The sequence below is a fragment of the Jaculus jaculus genome, chromosome 17 (assembly GCF_020740685.1).
Source record: "Jaculus jaculus isolate mJacJac1 chromosome 17, mJacJac1.mat.Y.cur, whole genome shotgun sequence".
Taxonomy (NCBI): Eukaryota; Metazoa; Chordata; class Mammalia; order Rodentia; family Dipodidae; genus Jaculus; species Jaculus jaculus.
The window spans coordinates 18311205-18331894 of record NC_059118.1 but is presented as its reverse complement, the minus strand read 5'-3'; the positions used below and the strand labels follow the sequence as shown (position 1 = coordinate 18331894).

General features: G+C 49.6%; 2 protein-coding genes across 3 annotated transcripts; one reads left to right on the top strand and one right to left on the bottom strand.

Annotated features, from left to right (window-relative positions):
• The first annotated feature begins 2115 nt into the window (after positions 1-2115).
• Mon1a (MON1 homolog A, secretory trafficking associated) lies at positions 2116-18073 on the top strand. 2 transcript variants are annotated; one of them, XM_004664260.2, is made up of 6 exons: positions 2116-2377; positions 9525-9663; positions 12311-12796; positions 15916-16681; positions 17538-17685; positions 17794-18073. In XM_004664260.2, exons 2-6 carry the CDS (start codon positions 9537-9539, stop codon positions 17932-17934), a joined length of 1668 nt encoding a protein of 555 aa, XP_004664317.2. In that variant the 5' UTR covers positions 2116-2377; positions 9525-9536; the 3' UTR covers positions 17935-18073. The 2 variants fall into 2 exon arrangements, with proteins under 2 accessions (XP_004664317.2, XP_044992985.1); XM_045137050.1 differs by lacking the exon at positions 2116-2377 and adding an exon at positions 3441-3497.
• Positions 5739-7375, bottom strand: LOC123455599 (protein crumbs homolog 3-like). The gene is made up of 3 exons (XM_045136986.1): positions 7372-7375; positions 6351-6649; positions 5739-6020 (listed from the first exon to the last, which is right to left on the bottom strand). The coding sequence occupies exons 1-3, from the start codon at positions 7373-7375 to the stop codon at positions 5946-5948; spliced, it is 378 nt and encodes a 125-aa protein (XP_044992921.1). The 3' UTR covers positions 5739-5945.
• Positions 18074-20690: the final 2617 nt, after the last annotated feature.

Here is a 20690-nt window from a genome sequence, read left to right as displayed (position 1 = left end):
GTTACCCTGAGATTACAGAGTGTGTTTCAGGTCAACTTGGACTAGAGTGAGACCCTATGTCGAAAAAAACCCAAAAATAAATAAATAAAATAAAAATAAAACATGCTTTATTGTTGAAAAAGGAGGTTGTTGGATTGAGTTGGATTGAGTGGTCTTTTTTTTTTTTTTCCCCCCCGAGGTAAGGTCTCACTCTGGCTCAGGCTGACCTGGAATTCACTATGTAGTCTCAGTTTGGCCTCGAGCTCACAGCAATTCTCCTACCTCTGCCTCCCAAGTGTTGGGATTAAAGGCATGTTCCACCACACCCAGCTATGATTTTTGTTTTGTTTGTTTTTTCGAGGTAGGTTCTCACTCTAGCTGACCTGGAATTCACTATGGAGTCTGATTGAGTGGTTTTTAACTTACCACTTTGTAGACATCTTGATGGGAAGTCATTCCTTCATTTAAGAACTGTAGGAAGTAGCTGAGGAGATGGCTCAGCGGGTTAAAAGTGCTTGCTTGCAAAGCTAATGGCACAGTTTCAGTTCCCCAGTACCCATAGGAACTCCAGACGCATGCAACACTTTGTGCATCTGGATTCCGGGGGTCCTTAGAATTCACAGGCAAAAGCCTTGAACACCTAGTTATTTGTACGTTTGCACCTCCACCAGCCCCCTCCCACTGGCCAGCCCCTGCCCCAGTCCAGGTGTAAATATTGGTGCTTCAGGCCTACATGTGTACCTCTTTGATTCTTTTTGCTCACCCTGAGTTTTGGGCCAGCCTGGGCTACAGTGAGACCCTACGTCAAAAAACAAAATAGAAACATTAATGCCTGGAAACCACCCCTTGAGATTTTGATTTAACTGGATGGAGGTAAGGAAATCAAGAATGAGTGTAATTTTATTTTATTTTACTTTTTTGTATTTATTTATTTGAGAGAGAGAGAGAGGCGTTGAGAGAAAATGAATGGGTGTCCCAGGGCCAGCAGCCACTGCAAACAAACTCCAGACGCATGTGCCACCTTGCACATCTGCCTGTGGATTCTGGGGAATCAAATCTTGGTTTTTTGGCTTTGCAGGCAAGCGTCTTAACCGTTAAGCCATCTCTTCAGCCCTCAGTATAATTTTTTGTTTGCTTTTTGTTTTTTTAGAGGTAGGGTTTCACTCTAGCCCAAGCTGACCTGGAATTCACTATGTAGTCACAGGGTGGCCTTGAACTCATTGGGATCCTCCTACCTCTGCCTCCAGAGTGCTGGGATTAAAGGCGTGCGCCACCACGCCCAGCTTTCCTCAGTATAACTTTTTAAGCTCCCGAATGATTTGCCAGAGCAAGCAACCAGTGGCTGTAATTTCCTGAACACAAAGCAATAAACATGTGAAAACATAAATGTCAAGTGCTTTTTTGGGGGCTTGGTGGGAGGGTCCGAGAAAAGAGACTCTGAGGTGAAATGTGGGTGTTACAAATCAAAGTACATTCCCCCCCCCCATTGGTGGGGTCTCATTATGTACTCTTAGGCTGGCCTTGAATTTACAATGATCCTCCTACCTCTGCTTCCCGTGTGCTGGGACGAAAGGTGTGAGCAACCACGGCCTGTATTAGTGATTTTTGTTTTTGTTTTTAAAAACTTCTCAGGTCATTCTATGGTGCAGAATTGAGAACTACGTGGAACAAAAGCTTTTTTTCTTTCTTTTTTTTTTTTTTTAAGTTAGCAACGATTTTGCATCTTTTGCCTCCTCTTGACAGTACGGCTGGGCCCAGTAATGACATCCAGCTCCCCAAACTTTCAGTGTCCTTCCACAATCAGGGAGGGAAAAGCCAGCGTCCCTTTCTCCCCCTCGAACGAAAGCCGCTCTAGTGATCAGCACAGATGTTGGGGGAGTGCGGGACTAGGACCCCGCGCAGTGCGCAGGGATGCCGCGGGCGCGCGTGGGGTGGGTGCGTGGGTGGAGGGGGGGAGGTGCCCCAAGACACGAAAGGGGGCGGGGCCAGAGGAGGCACGACCCTGACCCGGGTCAGGCTCCGCCCCCTGGCCCTGCCGAGCTCCCGAGCCCCGGAACCGCTACGTGTGACGCCTTATTAGGCTGCCGTAAGGGCTGCGGACTACATTTCCCACAATGCACCCCAGGGACGGGCCGGGTCGGGCACCGCGACCGGAGCCGGGCCTCGGTCGCCAGAAGCCGGCGAAGGCTGTCTTCCTGAGCTGGCGGTGCGGTGAGGGTCGCCCGGAGGCATCTGTACCCTGGCCGGGGCTATGCCTGCGTCCGCCAGGGGCGTCAGCCCCGCAAACCTGCGCCCTCAAGTCAGGCACGGCTGGAGACTCTTGTCCCCCTGGGACTGTGGCAGAGCGCAGTGACTAGTACGTCCTGTGCCCCCCCCCGCGCCCCGATCCAAGAAACAGGTGAGTCCCATTGCCAGCCCACGTGGCCTGGGGGCGGTGTGAGGCCGGAGAGCTGTCATCCTTAGAGGGAGGGGCTTAAGTCTGGGTGGGGGGTGGGAAGTCCCCTACCATCTACAGGACAGACCCTTGGCGTTGCTCAGCCGGCTGGCCCTTGACTGTACAGTACAAAAGACGAAGACGAGAAACCATAAGGCGGCAGCGGCTGGGTTGGACTCCCACGCTTCACCCCAACGCAGACTTACTCGGACCTTAGAGCACTCTCAAAAAGAGGGGGAGCAGTGGGTGGTGGAGTGTGTCAGGCAGTGCACAGAAGGGGCCTGGGGGCCTGGGACTTTCTTCCTAAGGGTGTCCTGGCTCAGTTAACTACGCTTGTCCCTTTTGCACTTGGGTGAGCTCCACTCTCTGGGCTCTTGAGTTTGCCTGGGAAATGTGAGCAGCCTTTGTCAGGGAGGAGAGTGACCGTCAGAAGTGACAAGGACCAAGCTAGCTAGGCGTCTCAGCAGAGTAGTGGGCACCCTGCAGAAGCAGCCACAGCACACCTGGGCCCTGGCCGGCTGTCACACGTCTTGGCACCACCCTTCCAGATAGACTAATGGGTGAAGCATCCCCCAGGCGGGAAGGGAGATGGAGGTGGTTAGGAGATTTGGGGTCCCTTCCTTTTCTGGAGCATCTGAGGGAGGGAGGAAGGCACACCAGAGGGGCTGATAGCACCGATTTGTTTGATGACATTGCTCAAAGGCTCTGTAGGACACGTCTAGGAAAAGCCCTGGAGTTATCCACAGGGGATGCCTGGAAAGTGCCCCTTACAGAGGCATCTGTGGTTGTTCTGAGAGACCTCCCTTGCCTAACTGCTGCAGGACCAGCTTCCCAGGTATTTAAGCAGCTCATGTCATGGCTCCTGTGGAAGTCAGTTGGGTTTTGCTATGAGTTACCAGGTTTTTCTGCCTGCATTTCCAGGGTGAACATCCAGAAAGCTGTCTGTTTCACCATGCTTTCTGGCTTAACCCCAGACTGACCTTGGAGAGGCTAAGATGCTATATGATCTCACAGGACGTGGGGCCTGCTGTAAAGGAAGCATCTGCTAGCCCCAGACAGCTGACCCCATTCCCTCCACATACAGGTACCATGCTGGATACACTCAAAAATACTGGGTTGAGTTATTTAAAACCCATAAGGCATCCTGAAAGAGTGTGGCATTAGAACAGGACTTAGTTGGTGTAGAACTTGTTTGGGTTTTTTGTTTGTTTTTTTGAGGTAGGGTCTCACTCTAGCCCAGGCTGACTTAGAATTCACTACATAGTCTCAGGGTGGCCTGGAACTCATGGTGATCCTCCTACCTCTGCCTCCTGAGTGCTGGGATTAAAGGCGTGTGTTACCACACCCAGCTTTTGTTTGGATTCTTCAGACTGCTTTTTTTTTTTTTTAAATGGTAGAATGAGAGAGAATTGGTGTGCCAGGGCCTCCAGCCATTACAATCAAACTCCAGACGTGTGCACCCCCTTGTGTGCTTGTGCAACATTGCATCACTGTGCATCTGGCTTACATGGGACCTGGAGAGGAGAGTCGAACGAGTCTTTGGGCTTAGCAGGCAAGCGCTTTAACCTCTAAGCCATTTCTCAAGCTCGTTGTTTGAATTTTTAAGTCAGAAGAACAAGGCCACAGAGCACCCTTTTGCAGGCTAGGGAGGTCAACTGGTAAGAGATTTCCAGGAGCAGCAGAGAGCTAGGGATCTGTTTCTGTAACTGCAGAGCTGGTTGAATAGCTCCTTGGCCCAATATCACAGTTGGGTCACCTCAAACTTTTGCCCACCTGACTTTATCCAGCCAAGAAGCATGCTTCCCCAAGCTAGTTACCCATCCTTGGCTTGGACTTAACAAATTCTCAAAGCACTGGTTTATATGACAGAGATCACTGGATCTATGCATAAATGGAGTCTAAATACTATATAAGAATAATCATGGGGGCTGGAGAAATGGCTTAGCAGTTAAGGTGCTTGCCTGCAATGCCAAAGGAACCTGGTTCAATTCCCCAGGACCCACGTAGGCCAGATGCACAAGGGGGTGCATGCATCTAGAGGCCCTGGCATACCCATTCTCTCTATATATCTGCCTCTCTATCTCAAATAAATAAATAAATAAATAAATAAAAATTTAAAAAAATCAGGGCTGGGGAGATGTCTTAGTGATTAAAGGTGCTTGCTTGCAAAGTCTGCTGGCCCAGTACCCACGTGAAGGCAGATGTACAATGTGGACATGCATCTAGAGTTTGTTTACAAGCCAGGCATGGTGTCACATGCCTTTAATCCCAGCACTCAGGAGGCAGCGGTAGGAGGATTCACTGTAAGTTTGAGGCCACCCTGGGAGTACAGTGTGAGTTCCAGGTCAGCCTGGGCTAGAGTGAGACACTTCCTGAAAAAAGAACCGAAAAAGAAATGTTTGTTTGCAGTGACAAGAGACCCCTTAGCACACCCATACTTACTCTCTCAAATAAATAATATTAAGAAAGGAATAAGCATGATGTGTTAATAGCAGTAACTAAATATTTTAAGTGCTTACTCTATACCCAAAGTATGTGTATTATCTCATTTAATTCCCCACAAGCTAATGAGTTTAAAATGAAAGCTGGCTGTTTTCAGGATGCCCCCATTCCTTTCCATTTTTATTTGATTTATTAATTAATATTTTGTATTTATTTATTTCAAAGCAGAGAAAGAAGAGACAGATGGGGGAGGGGCTGGGGAATGGGCCTCTAGCCAGTGCAAACGAACTCCAGATGCATGGGCCACCTTGTGCATATGGCTTCATGTGGGTACTGGGGAATTGAACCTGGGTCATTAGGCTTTGCAGGCAAATGCCTTAACCACTTAGCCATCTCTCCAGCCCTATTTATTAATTTGTTTGTTTTTTTCAAGGTAGGCTGACCTGGAATTCACTATGTAGTCTTAGGGAGGCCTTGAACTCACGGTGATCCTCCTACCTCTGCCTCCTGAGTGCTGGGATTAAAGGCATCTGCCACCACACCCAAACTATTTATTTATTTAATTTTTTAAAAAATATTTTATTTATTTATTTGAGAGCGATAAAGAGGCAGATGAGACTGAGAAAGAGAGAGAGAGAGAATGGATGCGCCAGGGCCTCCAGCCACTGAAAATGAATTCCAGATGCATGTACCACCTTGTGCATTTGGCTTACGTGGGTCCTGGGGAATCAAGCTTTAAACCAGGGTCCTTAGGCTTCACAGGCAGGCGCTTAACTACTAAGCCATCTCTCCAGCCCCTTATTTATTTGTTTTTGAGGAGAGATATTAAGAATGAATATGGGGGCCGGGCATTGGTGGTGTACACTTTTTTTTTTTCACCACCTCAGATAAAAGCTTTATTATACCCCACTATCAATTTCACATAAATATATAAAAAGTGAGAGGCTCCCACTTTCCCTTACCCTCAAGGGCAAAGTTTTTGAAGAACCTTCTAGTCTTAAAACACTGGGTGAGTCTGATCGCCCCCAAAGGGTGCTGCCTTGCCCCAAGGTCACAGCAAAGAAGGGAGGTGGATGACAGGGTTAGGGAGCTAGATGGGTAGGCAGCCCCGCACCGGCTCCTTGGAATCTTGGGGGACCCGGGCCTCCGCTGCTGCGTGGGAGAACTGAAAGAAATGATAGGGGTTCGTTGGGCCTGCAGCCACGGTAGAGTATCCAGCTGAGCAAAGATGAACAAGACAAGGGTGGAGGAGGGTTCCCATCCCTGGCACCCCCAGCCGCATGCGTGGTCAAGCAGAGGCCGTGTGCTGCGGAGCCCGCCAGCTGGGTGACCCCCAGGTCCTCTGGAGCCAACAGTGTCTCGGTGTAGCAGCCGCTGTGTGTGCTGGGACAGTCCCGGGCAGCGCAGGGCGCTGTGGCTGAACCCCTAGCATTCATACGAGCCGTTCCTCCGGAGGCAGCTTGAGGTTGGGGGGTGGCGGGGCTCGGGCACCCACCTGCTCCTCGCTGCTGGGTCGGTAGGTGCCTTCTGTCTGCCGCTTCTCTCGAAGTTTCCGGATGAGCAAGGCCAGCCCCACAGCCAGGAGTAGGGCACCCAGAATGGAGAAGACCACGATGATGGCGGTGACCGCCGCCTGTGACAGGCCTCCATCGGAGCTGGGGTCTGTGGGTGAAGTAGTGCTATTTGTTGTTCCCAGATTTCGGTCCCAGCAGGCGGTCAGCAATGGCAGGCCGAGCGCCAAGAGGAGCCCCAGGACTGGGGGTCGCCATGGGCTGGGCGACAAGTTGGTGGCGCCTGAGACAAAGGTTTCTCCAGCGCGTTGCTTCTAGCGCATCTTGAGCCGGGGTTGGGGGTACCTGCGACCGGTACCTGGCTCCCGCGGACTTTCGGACCCGGGGCAGGCTCCTAGTCCCGGGGTCACCTGCTCTGACCCTTGGTCCCCCGTCCTTCAGTCGCCGGTGGTGCACACTTTTAATCTCAGTACTCAGGAGGCAGAGGTAGGTGGATCACCATGAGCTCAAGGCCACCCTGAGACTGCATAGTGAGTTCCAGGTCAGCCTGGGCTAGAGTGAGACCCTACCTCAAAACACCAAAATATATAAATAAATAAAAGAATGAGGGCTGGAGAGATGGCTTACCGGTTAAGGGCTTGCCTGTGAAGCCTAAGGACCCGGGTTCGAGGCTCGGTTCCCCAGGTCCCACGTTAGCCAGATGCACAAGAGGGCCCACGCGTGTGGAGTTCGTTTGCAGAGGCTGGAAGCCCTGGTGCGCCCATTCTCTCTCTCTCCCTCTATCTGTCTTTCTCTCTGTGTCTGTCACTCTCAAATAAATAAAGAAAAAATTAAAAAAAAAAAAAAAGAATGAATATGGGTATGCCGAGGCCGCTTGCCACTGCAAATGAACTACAGAAGTATGTGCCACTTTGTAATCTGGCTTTATGTGGGAACTGGGGAATCCAACCCCAGTCAGCATGCTTTGCAAGCAATCGTCTTTAACCACTGAGCCATCTCCCTAACCCATCCTTTCCACTTTAATATGTGAAAAAAACTAGTAAAACCAGTCCCTCTAACTACAGAGGTATTGAGTATTGTTCCTGGATACTTGAGTACCAACAAAGAAACTTTTTGTTTTGTTTTGTTTTTCGAGTTAGGGTCTCACTCTAGCCCAGGCTGACCTGGAATTCACTATGTAGTCTCAAGGTGGCCTTGAACTCACAGTGATCCTCCTACCTCTGTCTCCAGAATGCTGGGATTAAAGGTGTGTGCCACCACGCCTGGCTAAAGAGACATGTTTATGTTGTTGTTTTTTTGAGGTAGGGTCTTACTTTAGCTCAAGCTGACCTGGAACACTCTCTGTAGTCCTAGGCTGGCCTTGAACTCACAGTGATCCTCCTACTTCTGCCTCCATAGTGCTGGAATTAAAGGTGTGCTTCACCATGCTCAGCCCACAGGCAAATCTCTTTCCTCCCTTTGGCTTTCTGGAGCTGGGTATTCTTAGATTTTTTTTTTTTTTTTTTAACTTTCTCTTCCAAGATGTTTATGTGGCAAATACTGATTGAGTTTTCCTACAGGTGACTCTAATATAGGCCACAGGGTGACCTTCAATCTAGAAAATAAATAAATAAATCAGGGTAAACAATCAATATAGTCCTCTCTGATAAGGTTACTGGAGTGAACAGGAACCTGAGGAGAGGGAGTGAGTCATGTACTAGCCCAGGCAGGGAAATAGATGAAGTGGGATGCAAGAGATGGGGGAAGTTCAGCAAGGGCAAAGGTTGAAGTGAAGGAGCTTTCAGGATGGTCAGGATAAGCCATAAGGTCAATATAGCTAAGCTGAGGTAGAAAAAAGGGTGGTAATTGAGGTCAATAAAGTAAAGGAGGAAAGGTCTATTGAAAGAGGCCTGACATGTTGCTGGGGGGGGGCTCGGGGAGTTGATTTTCTTGAATGGTGAGCAGAGGAATTATGTGACGTGACTTGTATTAAGAGGAGGACTTTGCAGGGCATCATGGCGCATGCCTTTAACCCAGCACTTGGGAGGCAGAGGTTGGTGGGTTGCCGTGAGTTTGAGGCCACCTTGAGATTCCATAGTGAATTCCAGGTCAGCCTGGGCTAGAGTGAGACCCTACCTTAAAAAAAAAAAAAAAAAGCCAGGCGTGGTGGTAGCACACGCCTTTAATCCCAGCACTTGTGAGGCAGAAGTAGGAGGATAACCGTGAGTTCAAGGCCACCTTGACACTACATAGTGAATCCCAGGTCAGCCTGGAATAGAGTGAGGCCCTACCTTGAAAAACAAAAACAAAAGAAGATGAAGTGGCCATCAGGGAAATGCAAATTAAAACAACTAGGGGATTCCACCTTACCCCAGTAAGAATAGAAAATATTTTAAAAAATCAAATAGCCAGGTGTGGTGGCACACACTATTAATCCCAGCACTCTGGAGGCAGAGATAGGAGGATCGCTCTGTGAGTTCGAGGCCACCCCGAGACTACATAGTGAATTCCAGGTCAGCCTGGGATAGAGTGAATTTTTTTTTTCAAGTAGGATCTCATTCTATCCCAGGCTGGCCTGAAAATCTCAGCAATTCTCCTGCCTCTGCCTCCCAGTTCTGGGATTGAAGATTGAAGGTGTGGACACCATCCATCATGCTGGCTTTTTTTTTTTTTTTTTCGTTGTTGTTGTTAGTTTTTCAAGGTAGGGTCTCACTGTAGCCCAGGCTGACCTGGAATTCACTATGGAGTCTCAGGGTGGCCTCGAAATCATGGCAATCCTCCTACCTCTGCATCACAAGTGCTGGGTCAGTCTGCCTTAGAGTGAGACCCTACCTTGAAAAACAAAACGAAGGAAGGAAGGAAGGAAAGAAAGAAAAAGAAAAAGAAAAAGAAAAGCAGGTCTGGAGAGATGGTGCAGCTGCTAAAGGTACTTGCTTGCAGACTGACAACCCAGGTTCAATTCCCCAATACCCACATATATCCAGATGCACAAAATAGCATTTGTGTCTGAAGTTTGTTTGCAGTGACAGGAGACCCTGGTGTGCTTGTTCTGTTTCTCTTTCTCAAATAAATAGGTAAATTTTTTTAAAAAGAAAATTTATCACTGTTCATTATGCCATTGCTGTTGCCAATGTCACCTTGCCATATTACCCTTAAAGATGCCTTGTTTTTCTCCCCAGGAAAGCCCAAGGATGGCTGCTGACATGCAGCGGAAGAGAAGCAATGAATGCTCTGATGGCACATTGGCACCTTCTGATGGGCATAGTATGGAGAGAGCTGAGAGCCCTACACCAGGACTGGCCCAGGGGATGGAGCCAGGTATGAGTAGAGTGTGTAGCCTCCAGCTGGTTGACAGCTGGAATTGCCAGTCTGTAGGGGGCATTGGGGCTCACAACCACTTTTTCCTTCCTTCTCATTCATGCATTTCTTCAGTCACTCATTAGGTATTTGTCAAATGCTAGGGATACTGTAGGGAGCCAGGCTCCTTCCGCCTTTTGCCTTTCTTACCATTTCATGTTACAGTATTTGCTCAGTGCCCTTTGGTTCCCTTCTTACTCTGTATCTACACTGTATATCCCAGAATCCTTCTCACCTTGTATCTGAGCTTAATTATCACCTCTTCTCAAGTTAGTCCTGCTCAGACCACACTGTGTAGACAGCAGTTACTTTGTAATGTCCTTTGTTTATGTGTGTATTTCCCATCAATCTCTCTCTGTCCCACAAGAGTGGAAGGTCTTTGAGCATAGGAAATTTTTTTCTTTTTTTTTTTTTTTTTTTTTGGGTTTTTTGAGGTAGGGTCTCACTCTAGCCCAGGGGAAAGTTGTATTTTCAATGCTTAGTATCGTTCCAAACTCATAATGGAGACTCAAAAATATAGGGCTGGGGATATAGCTTAGTGGTAGAGCACTTGCCTAGCATGCATAAGGCCATGGGTTCAATCTCCAATACTGGAGAAAAAAAAAATCTGTAAAGAAGCCAGGCACAGTGAATGGAGTGCACATCTAATTCCAGCCACTCATGAGGGTAAGACATGAGTATCACGAGTTTAAGCCTAGGCAAACTGTCTCTTAAAAGAAAAATAAGGGGCCACGCGTGGTGGCACACGCCTTTAATCCCAGCACTCAGGAGGCAGAGGTAGGAGGATCACCATGAGTTCGAGGCCACCCTGAGACTACATAGTGAATTCCAGGGAAGATAGCTTATCCAGCAAAGTGCTTGCCATACAAACATGAGAGCCTGAGTTTGGATCCCCAGCACCCATGTAAAAGACAGGAATGATGGCATGTGTCTATCTACCAGCACCAAGGAAGCAAACAAAGATTCCTAGGGTTTGCTGGCTGGCTAGTCTAGCTGAATTAGTGAGCTCTAGGTTCATGAGAGACACTGTCCCAAAAGATAAAGTAGAGAGTAGTTGAAGGACTCTGGCCTCCACTTACATGCAAACATATGTGTTTGCACATCATATACATATGCAAAAAAAGGAAAAGAAAAAGTAAAGTGATCTGGGTATGGTAGTGCACACCTGTAATCCAGCACTTGGAGTTTGAGATGGGAGGATTACCAAAAGTTCAAGACCGGTCTAGGCTACATAGCAAGTATCAGGCCAGCCAGGGCTATATAGCAAGATTCTGTCTCAAAAATATAGGGGAGAGCTAGGCGTGGTGGCACACGCCTTTAACCCCAGTACTCGGGAAGCAGAGATAGGAGCATCACTGTGAGTTCAATGCTACCCTGAGCCTATATAGTTAATTCCAGGTCAGCCTGGACCAGAGTGAGACCCTACCTCAACCCCCCACCAAAAAAAAAAATACACATATATGAGAGCTGGAGAGATGGCTTAGTGGTTAAGGTGCTTGCCTGTGAAGCCTAAGAATGCTTACTTAAGTTTCCAGGTTCCACATAGCCAGACACACAGTGACACAAGCATGCAGTGTCTCACATGCACACAAAGGGGCCACGTGTCTGGAGTTCATTCAGCGGCTAAAAGGCCCTCACATGCCCATTCTCTTTCTCTCAAAAATGAAAAATAAGGTCGGGTGTGGTGGTGCGCATGCCTTTAATCCCAGCAGTTGGGAAGCAGAGGTAGGAGACTCCACAGTGAATCCCAGGTCAGCCTGGGCTAGAGTGAAATCCTATCTCAAAAACAAAACAAACAAACAAAAAAACTAAAAATAAATAAATAAAGATGGGGGTAAAGGTGTGGGGTAAAGGTTTAGCTCACTATTAAGAGTAGTTGCCTAACATTCCTGAGTCTTTGGATTCATCCCCAGCATACACACACAAAAGGAAGAGTGACATAGCCTTTGTCCTGGAGAAGCCACAGACTAGTGAAGGCAATCACAGGCTTTGGTAGCCTCCTCCCAGCGAGAGATTTGCTGAATGGGTGAGATCCTTGGCATATATCAGTGAACAACCAAGGGCTATCACTGTAGTTGGGAAGAAGGCCAATAACTTGTCAGTGTCCTGATGGAAATCAAAGAGAAACAGATGATAGAGTGACTGAGGGTGGAGATCAGGTGAGGAGGTAACTAAACATCCTCACCAAGACCTAAAATACGACAAGCAGTCACCCACACAGGTGGTAGGAGTTCCAGGCAGACAGCAGGTGCAGGGAGAGCACCTGAGGTAGGTGTGGGCATGTGGTGGCAGTCCAGAGGGCAGGTGGACAAAGCCCGTTCGCCTGGGATGGGGAAGGGCGGAGGCCACACAACGGGAATGAGATGTGGGCAGACACCAGCCACTCCTGCCGCCACGAAGGACTGGATCTTACTCCCAACATGACAGAGGAGACTGAGTGAATGGCTGGAAGTGGCAGAGGATTGTGATTCCTGGCAGAGTGCCAGAGGGCACCGTGGTTCGGCCATGTCAGGATAGGCAGTGGTGCAAGAGTGACCGCGTTGGGTACCTCCATGATGAGTGTCTGCTAACGGCCACCTTTCTGAGCACCAGTGCCTCTGTGCTGCAGGTGCTGGGCAGGAGGGTGCCATGTTCGTCCATGCACGTTCCTACGAAGACCTGACGGAGGCAGAGGACGGGGCGGCTTCCGGGGACAGCCCCAAGGAGGGTGCCTGCAGCCCGCCCCCGCTGCCTACGGACATGCGCCAGATCAGTCAGGACTTCAGCGAGCTCAGCACCCAGCTGACGGGTGTGGCCCGCGACCTGCGGGAGGAGATGCTGCCAGGAAGCTCCGAGGACTGGCTGGAGCCCCCGGGAGCAGCGGGGCGGCCGGCCCCTGAGCCCTCCCGGGAGGGCTCAGCCGAAGGGGATGAGGACGACGCCACAGAGGCATGGCGCCTCCACCAGAAGCACGTCTTTGTGCTGAGTGAGGCGGGGAAGCCCGTCTACTCGCGCTACGGGTCTGAGGAAGCACTTTCCAGCACTATGGGTGTCATGGTGGCTCTGGTGTCCTTCCTGGAAGCAGACAAGAATGCCATCCGCTCCATCCATGCAGGTGAGCCACCTGAAGGTTGTGGTGGGAAAGGCCCCATGGCCAGGATTTATTCATAGCAAGGTTTTTTTTTTTGTTTTTTCAAGGGAGGGTCTCACTCAAGCCCAGGCTGACCTGGAATTCACTATGTAGTCTCAGGGTGGCCTCGAACTCATGGCGATCCCCTACCTCTGCCTCCCGAGTGCTGGGATTAAAGGCGTGCGCCACCATGCCCGGCTCATAGCAGGTTTTTATTTTATATTTTTGGTTTTTCAAGGTAGGGTTTCACTCTAGCTCAGGCTGACCTGGAATTCATTACCTAGTCTAAGGGTGGCCTCAAACTGATGGCAGTCCTCTCACCTCTGCCTCCCGAGGGCTCCTGGAGTTAAAGGCGTACACCACCATGTCCGGCTTCATAGCAAGTTTTGGAGACACACATATACACACACACCAATGTAGAGGGCTAGGATGTGCCATGTGCCTGAGGATAAGTCCTTCTACCTCTGTGGGTCTCATTTCCTCCTCTCAACATAGGAGAACACTGGGTGGGGAGTTGGGGGATGTGTTAAGGCAGCTCTGACAAGGGTTTTGCCATTGGAAAGGGGAAGGCCTCTTGGAGGAGTTACAAAAAATAAAAGAAAATCAATCCTGGGTCTATCACCCTTACCCAGCCCTTCCAGTTGAGTTAGCACTTACCATTAAAAGGGTATTTTCCAGGCTAGAGAGATGGCTTAGCAGTTAAGGTGCTTACCTGTGAAACCTAAGAACCCATGTTCAACACTTCAGATCCCACGTAAGCCAGACGCACAAGGTGACACAAGCTCACAAGGTCATACATGCACACATAATGGCACACACATCTGGAGTTCAATTATAGGGGCAAGAGGCCCTGGCATGCCAATTCTCTCTCTCTTATTTAAAAAAGGGCCAGTCTGCTGAGATTGCCTCAAAAAAGAAAAAAACTACAGTTTTTTTAAAAAGTACATTTTCCAAGCTGGGCATGGAGATGCACACCTTTAATCCCAGCACTTGGGAGGCAGAAGTAAGAGGATCAGTGTGAGTTCAAGGCCACCCTGAGATGACATAGTGAATTCTAGGTTAGCCTGGGCTAGAGTGAGACCCAACCCTGAAAAAATAAACCAAAAAAAAAAAGTGTATTTTTAGCTGGGCATGGTGGTGTTTGACTTTAATCCTAGCACTCAGGAGGCAGAGGTGGGAAGATCGCCATGAGTTTGAGGCCACCCTGAGACTACATAGTAAATTCCAGGTCAGCTAGAGTGAGTCCCTACCTCCAAAAATGAAAAAAAAAAAAAAAAGTATTTTTCAGGGTGGAAAGGGCTTAGTGGCTAAGCCACTCGCCTACAAGGCCAAAGGACCCAGGTTTGATTCCCCAGGACCCATGTTAGCCAGATGCACAAGGGAGCACATGTATCTGGATTCATTTGCAGTGGCTACGGCCCTGACACAACCATTCTGACAGTGAAAGAGGGAGGGAGAGAGAGAATGGGAGCGCCAGAGCATCCAGCCACTGCAAACGAACTCCAGATGCGTGCGCCCCCTTGTGCATCTGGCTAAAATCTTCTACTCACTCTGTCTAATTAAGAAAGAAAAGTGTACTTTCCAGGCTGGAAATTGTGAGTTCCAGGTCAGGCTCAGCTAGAGTAAGACCCAACTTGAAAAACCAAACAATAACAAGAAAAAAAAAATTTTTTTTTTGAGGTAGGGTCTCACTCTAGCCCAGGCTGACCTGAAATTCACTACGGAGCCTCAGGGTGGCCTCGAACTCATGGCAATCCTCCTACCTTTGCCTCCCGAGTGCTGGGATTAAAGGTGTGTGCCATCACACTCGGCCAAAAAAAAATTATATATATATATTTGAGAAAGAGAAGAAGGCAGAAAGATTGGGAAAATATTTTTGTGTATATACTTTCCTAGGCTATACATAGTGGTACACACCTGTAATCCCAGTACTTGGGAGGTAGAGGCAGGAAGATCATGAGTTTAAGGCCAGCCTCAGCTACATACTGAGTTCCAGGCCAGTTTGGGTTACATAAGAACCTGTCTCAAATAATAATAATAATAATAATAATAATAATAATAATAATAATAATAATATGGGGCTGGAGAGATGGCTTAGTGGTTAAGCGTTTGCCTGTAAAGCCTAAGGACCCCAGTTGGAGGCTCAATTCTCCAGGACCCACATTAGCCAGATGCACCAGGGGGCACACGTGTATGGAGTTTGTTTGCAGTGGCTGGAGACCCTGGCATACCCATTCTCTCGCTCTCGATCTCAAATAAATACATAAAAGTAAACAACAAAAAAAGTTCTCCCCCTTTCCCCCCCAAGGTAGGGATTCACTCTAGTCCAGGCTCTGTATTCTCAGGGTGACCTTGAACTCATGGCAATCCTCCTATCTCTGCCTCCCAAGTGCTGGGATTCAAGTCATGTGCCACCACGCCTGGCTTAAAAATGTGGTTTTATAAAACATTTTTTTTTTAAATTTTTATTTATTTATTTGAGAGCGACAGACACAGAGAGAAAGACAGATAGAGGGAGAGAGAGAGAATGGGCGCGCCAGGGCTTCCAGCCTCTGCAAACGAACTCCAGACGCGTGCGCCCCCTTGTGCATCTGGCTAACGTGGGACCTGGGGAACCGAGCCTCGAACCGGGGTCGTTAGGCTTCACAGGCAAGCGCTTAACCGCTAAGCCATCTCTCCAGCCCTTATAAAACATTTTATTTATGTATTTGGGAGAGAGAGAGAATGGGTGTGCCAGGACCTCCAGCCACTGCTAAGGAACTCAACACCTGTACCACCTTGTTCATCAGGCTTATGTGGGTCCTGGGGAATTGAACCTGGGTCCTTTGGCTTTGAAGGCAAGCACCTTTAACTGTTAAGCCATCTCCCCAGCCTAAGAGTGGTTTCCTAAAGGGCTTCCCGTGTTTCTCCGGGGAGTCAGTCAGTGAAGCAGATGAGAGGGCAAAGGGATGCCTACCCCAATACCCTTCATCCCCTACTGAGCGCAAAGCTCTCAGCAACGAAAGGCTACAGAGCTGTATCAGCTGGGAAAATCAATCGGGGAGGGCTTCTGGGGGTGGGGGTGGGAAGAAAGGCCCAGGCTGACATCCTTCTCCCACGCTCAGATGGCTACAAGGTGGTCTTCGTGCGCCGGAGCCCGCTGGTGCTGGTGGCGGTGGCCCGCACGCGGCAGTCGGCCCAGGAGCTGGCGCAGGAGCTGCTCTACATCTACTACCAGATCCTGAGCCTTCTGACCGGCGCCCAGCTGAGCCACATCTTCCAGCAGAAGCAGAACTACGACCTGCGGCGCCTGCTGTCGGGCTCGGAGCGCATCACGGACAACCTGCTGCAGCTCATGGCCCGCGACCCCAGCTTCCTGATGGGGGCGGCGCGGTGCCTGCCCCTGGCGGCGGCCGTGAGGGACACGGTGAGCGCCAGCCTGCAGCAGGCGCGGGCCCGCAGCCTCGTCTTCTCCATCCTGCTGGCCCGCAACCAGCTGGTGGCGCTCGTGCGCCGCAAGGACCAGTTCCTGCACCCCATCGACCTGCACCTGCTCTTCAACCTCATCAGCTCCTCCTCGTCCTTCCGCGAGGGGGAGGCGTGGACGCCCGTGTGCCTGCCCAAGTTCAACGCGGCCGGCTTCTTCCACGCGCACATCTCCTACCTAGACCCCGACACCGACCTCTGCCTGCTGCTCGTCTCCACCGACCGCGAGGATTTCTTTGCCGTCTCCGACTGCCGCCGGCGTTTCCAAGAGCGCCTTCGCAAGCGTGGAGCCCACCTAGCCCTGCGAGAGGCCCTGCGCACGCCTTACTACAGCGTCGCCCAGGTGGGCATCCCGGACCTGCGCCATTTCCTCTATAAGTCAAAGAGCTCAGGACTCTTCACCAGGTGAGGGGAAGGCACCACTTCAGGATGTAGAGTTGGAGGGTGGGGGTGGGGGAGGGGGCGGGTGGGGGAGGGGCCGGAGGCTGGTTGGAACTTAGTCTTGGGATACAGCTCTGAAACTGAAACCGCAGCACGCCGCGGCTATTTTACTATGGCACCAGAGACCCTCCCCCCCCCCCGCCCCTGACTTCCCATCATCCAATGGGCATACTCCTCTTCTTACCTATAAAGCCTGGAGCAGCTTCTACAAGCATACCCAGGGAAAGCAAATGGACCTCCAGGTCCTCTGCTCTGGAGCAGCTCTGCTTTGCCCGGTCATTCTGCTGCAGCCCAGGATGCAGAGCTTGTCGGGGACCCGCGCCTCCAGTGAAGGAGCTGGGCAGCGCTGGCTTGTGCCCTTTTGGCCCGGGAGGTTTTCCCACCTTACCTTTCCTCCACTCTAGACCTGTCACTGTGTTGGATGCCTAAACTCAGAAACCAGCCTCTCTCCAAGGAAGGGTCACCAAAGACACCGTGAACTTGGGAGTGCAGGGCTCCAATCTTTCCTGGGGACTCTTCAGTGGAGGGGAGATGCTGTCTTGTGTTTGGGGAGCACCTGGAGAGTAGGACATGTGGAGAGGGAATAGGTATTTCTGTCTTTTTGTTGTTGTTGTTTTGGTTTTTCGAAGTACGGTCTCACTCTAGTCCAGCCCAGGCTGACCTGGAACTCACTATCCCTCGAAGTCACCGTGATCCTCCCACCTCTGCCTCCCAAGTGCTGCGATTCAAGGCGTGTGCCCCCATACCCGGCTAGGAATAGGTATTTCTAGATCTCCAGAGAAGGCAATGGAAGTCATTCCTTTGTGAATCCACCCCGCAGTCCGGAGATTGAGGCCCCGTACACCAGTGAAGAGGAGCAGGAGCGGCTGCTGGGCCTCTACCAGTACCTGCACAGCCGCGCCCACAATGCCTCGCGCCCTCTCAAGACCATCTACTACACAGGCCCCAACGAGAACCTTCTAGCCTGGGTAAGGTTGCCCTGGACAGACGGGGCTTCATAGAGAGGTCCTGGGTAGGAGGCATAAGAAACATGTCTACCCTAGATAACCACCCTTTGCCCTCCCCTCCTCCTCCAGGTGACAGGTGCCTTTGAACTCTACATGTGCTACAGCCCCTTGGGGACCAAGGCATCAGCTGTCAGCGCCATCCATAAGCTAATGCGCTGGATTCGTAAAGAGGAAGACCGCCTCTTCATCCTCACGCCCCTCACCTATTGATGGGTGGCTGTGCGGACTCAGCCTTACCAGGCACACTGGGCTTGGAAAGCCATGGGAGCCTCCAGGTGGGGCCGGCTTCTGTCTAACCAGCAGGCTGGGACTGTGGGTTGTTGTGTGCGTTAAAGTACTTTGGAAGACACTTGTTGCTCCCTTCGCTGGTTCTTTCCTATCCATTCTCTCATACACACGTGGGCTCCTCCGCCCTAGCCCTGTACATGCTTCCTCATACACAGAAATGGATGCACATTGAGCCCCTCTCCTCCCAGTCTTCCTCGAGCACACACACATTAAGAGTTGAATCCCGCTGGGCGTGGTGGCGCACACCTTTAATCCCAGCACTTGAGAGGCAGAGGTAGGTGGATCACCATGAGTTTGAGGCCACCCTGGGATTACATAGTGAATTCCAGGCCAGCCTGGGCTAAAGTGAGACCCTACCTCGAAAAAACAAACAAACAAAAGAGTTGGATCCTGGACAGCTAAAGATATGGCTTAGCGGTTAAGGTGCTTGCCTGCAAAGCCAAAGGACCCAGGTTCGATTCTCCAGGACCCATGTAAACCAGATGCATAAGGTGGCACATGTGTCTGGAGTTCATTTGCAGTGGCTGAAGGCCCTGGCGTGCCCCTTCTTTCACTCTCTCTTTCTCTCTCCCTCTTTCTCTCTCTCAAATAAATTAAAAATAAACTATTAAGCCAGGCATGGTGGCACATGCTTTTAATCCCAGCACTTGGGAGGCAGAGGTAGGAGGATTGCTGAGAGAGAGTTCAAGGCCACCATGAGACTACATAGTGAATTCCAGGTCAACCAGACCTAAAGTGAGGCCCTATCTCAAAAAACCAAAATAATAATAATAAAGAAAATAAATAAATATGAAAACAAAACACAAAAAGATTTGGACCCTGGGCTGGAATTATTGTTGTTCAGCCAAAGGCCAGCCATATGTGAAGGGTTCTTAGGTACCCTACTATCCTACTTTTTTAGGGGGGATTTAAGATAGGTTTTGCTGTAGCCCCTGCTGAGCTGGAATTCACTATGTAGTCTAAGGGTGGCCTTGTACTCATGGTGACCCTCCTACCTCTCCTGAGAGAGAGAGAAAGAATATAAATGTGCCAGGGCCTCTAGCCACTGCAAATCCAGACGCATGTGCCACCACGTGCTTACGTGGGGTTCTGGGGAATTTAACCTAGGTCCTTAGGCTTTGTAAGAAAGCACCTTAACTGCTAAGCCATCTCTCCAGCTCCTTTTTTTTTCTTTGTTTATTTATTTATTTGAGAGCAACAGACAGAGAGAAAGAGGCAGAGAGAGAGAGAACAGGCGCAACAGGGCCTCCAGCCACTGCAAACGAACTCCAGACATGTGCGCCCCCTTGTGCATCTGTCTAATGTGGGTCCTAGGGAATTGAGCCTCGAACCAGGGTCCTTAGGCTTCACAGGCAAGTGCTTAACCGCTAAGCCATCTCTCTCCAGCCCTCCAGCTCCTTTTTTATTTTATTTTACTTTATTTATTTACTTTGCCTATCTGTGCTCCTGTTCCTCCCTTGATCTAACTAGATGCACCAAACCATTGCCTCAGGGCCAGGATGATGCAAGGCCAGCCATCCCTGACAGGTGTTCTAATTAACAGGCCCTAAGTATCTCTGGGAGCTACTCTAGCTCCTGAAGATACTCTCAACTTTTTATATATATATATATATACACACACACACACAAACACACATATACATATATATACATATATATATATGTATTTATATGTGGGGGTGTGATTATTATTATTTTTTGGTTTTCTGAGGTAGGGTCTCACTCTAGCTCAGGCTGAGCTGAAATTCACTATGTAGTCTCAGGGTGGCCTCGAACTCGTGGTGATCCTCCTACCTCTCTGCCTCCAGAGTGCTGGGATTAAAGACTGTTTAAGAAATATATTTTATTTGGCTCGAGGGATTGCTTAGTGGTTAAAAAAAATTTAAGTAACCGAGTGTGGTGGCACACACCACTAATCCCAGCATCCAGGAGGCAGAAGTAGGAGGATTGCTGAGAGTTCGAGGCCACCTTGAGACTATACAGTGAATTCCAGGTCAACCTGAGCTAGAGTGAGACCCTGCCTCAAAAAACAAAAAGAAATTTAAATATAGCTGGACGTGGTGGCACATGCCTTTAATCCCAGCACTTGTTTCTTATTTATTTAATTTATGTATTTTTGTATTAATTAATGTATTTATTAATTTATATATTTGAGAGAGAAAGAGGCAGAGAGAGATGTGTGCACCAGGGTCTTCAGCCACTGCAAACCAACTCCATATGCATGCACCACCTTGTGCATCTGGGTAGGTCCTGGGGAATCAAACTAGGATCCTTTGGCTTTGCAGGCAAATGCCTTAACCACTCAACCATCTCTCCAGTCCTAATCCCAGTACTAGGGAGGCAGAGGTAGGAAGATCACTGTGAGTTTGAAGCCAGCCTGAGACAACATAGTGAATTCCAGGCCACCTTGGAGACCCTACGTTGAAAAACCAAACAAAAATTTATTAAATATTTTTTTTTCTTTTTTTTTTTTTTTTTTGAGGTAGGGTCTCAATCTGGCTCAGGCTGACCTGGAATCCACTATGTAGTCTCAGGGTGGCCTTGAACTCATGGCGATCCTTCTACCTCTGCCTCCCGAGTGCTGGGATTAAAGGCATGCGCCACCACGCCCGGCTAAATATTTTATTTACTTATTGGAGATACAGAGAACGGGCATGCCAGGGTCTCCAGCCACTGCA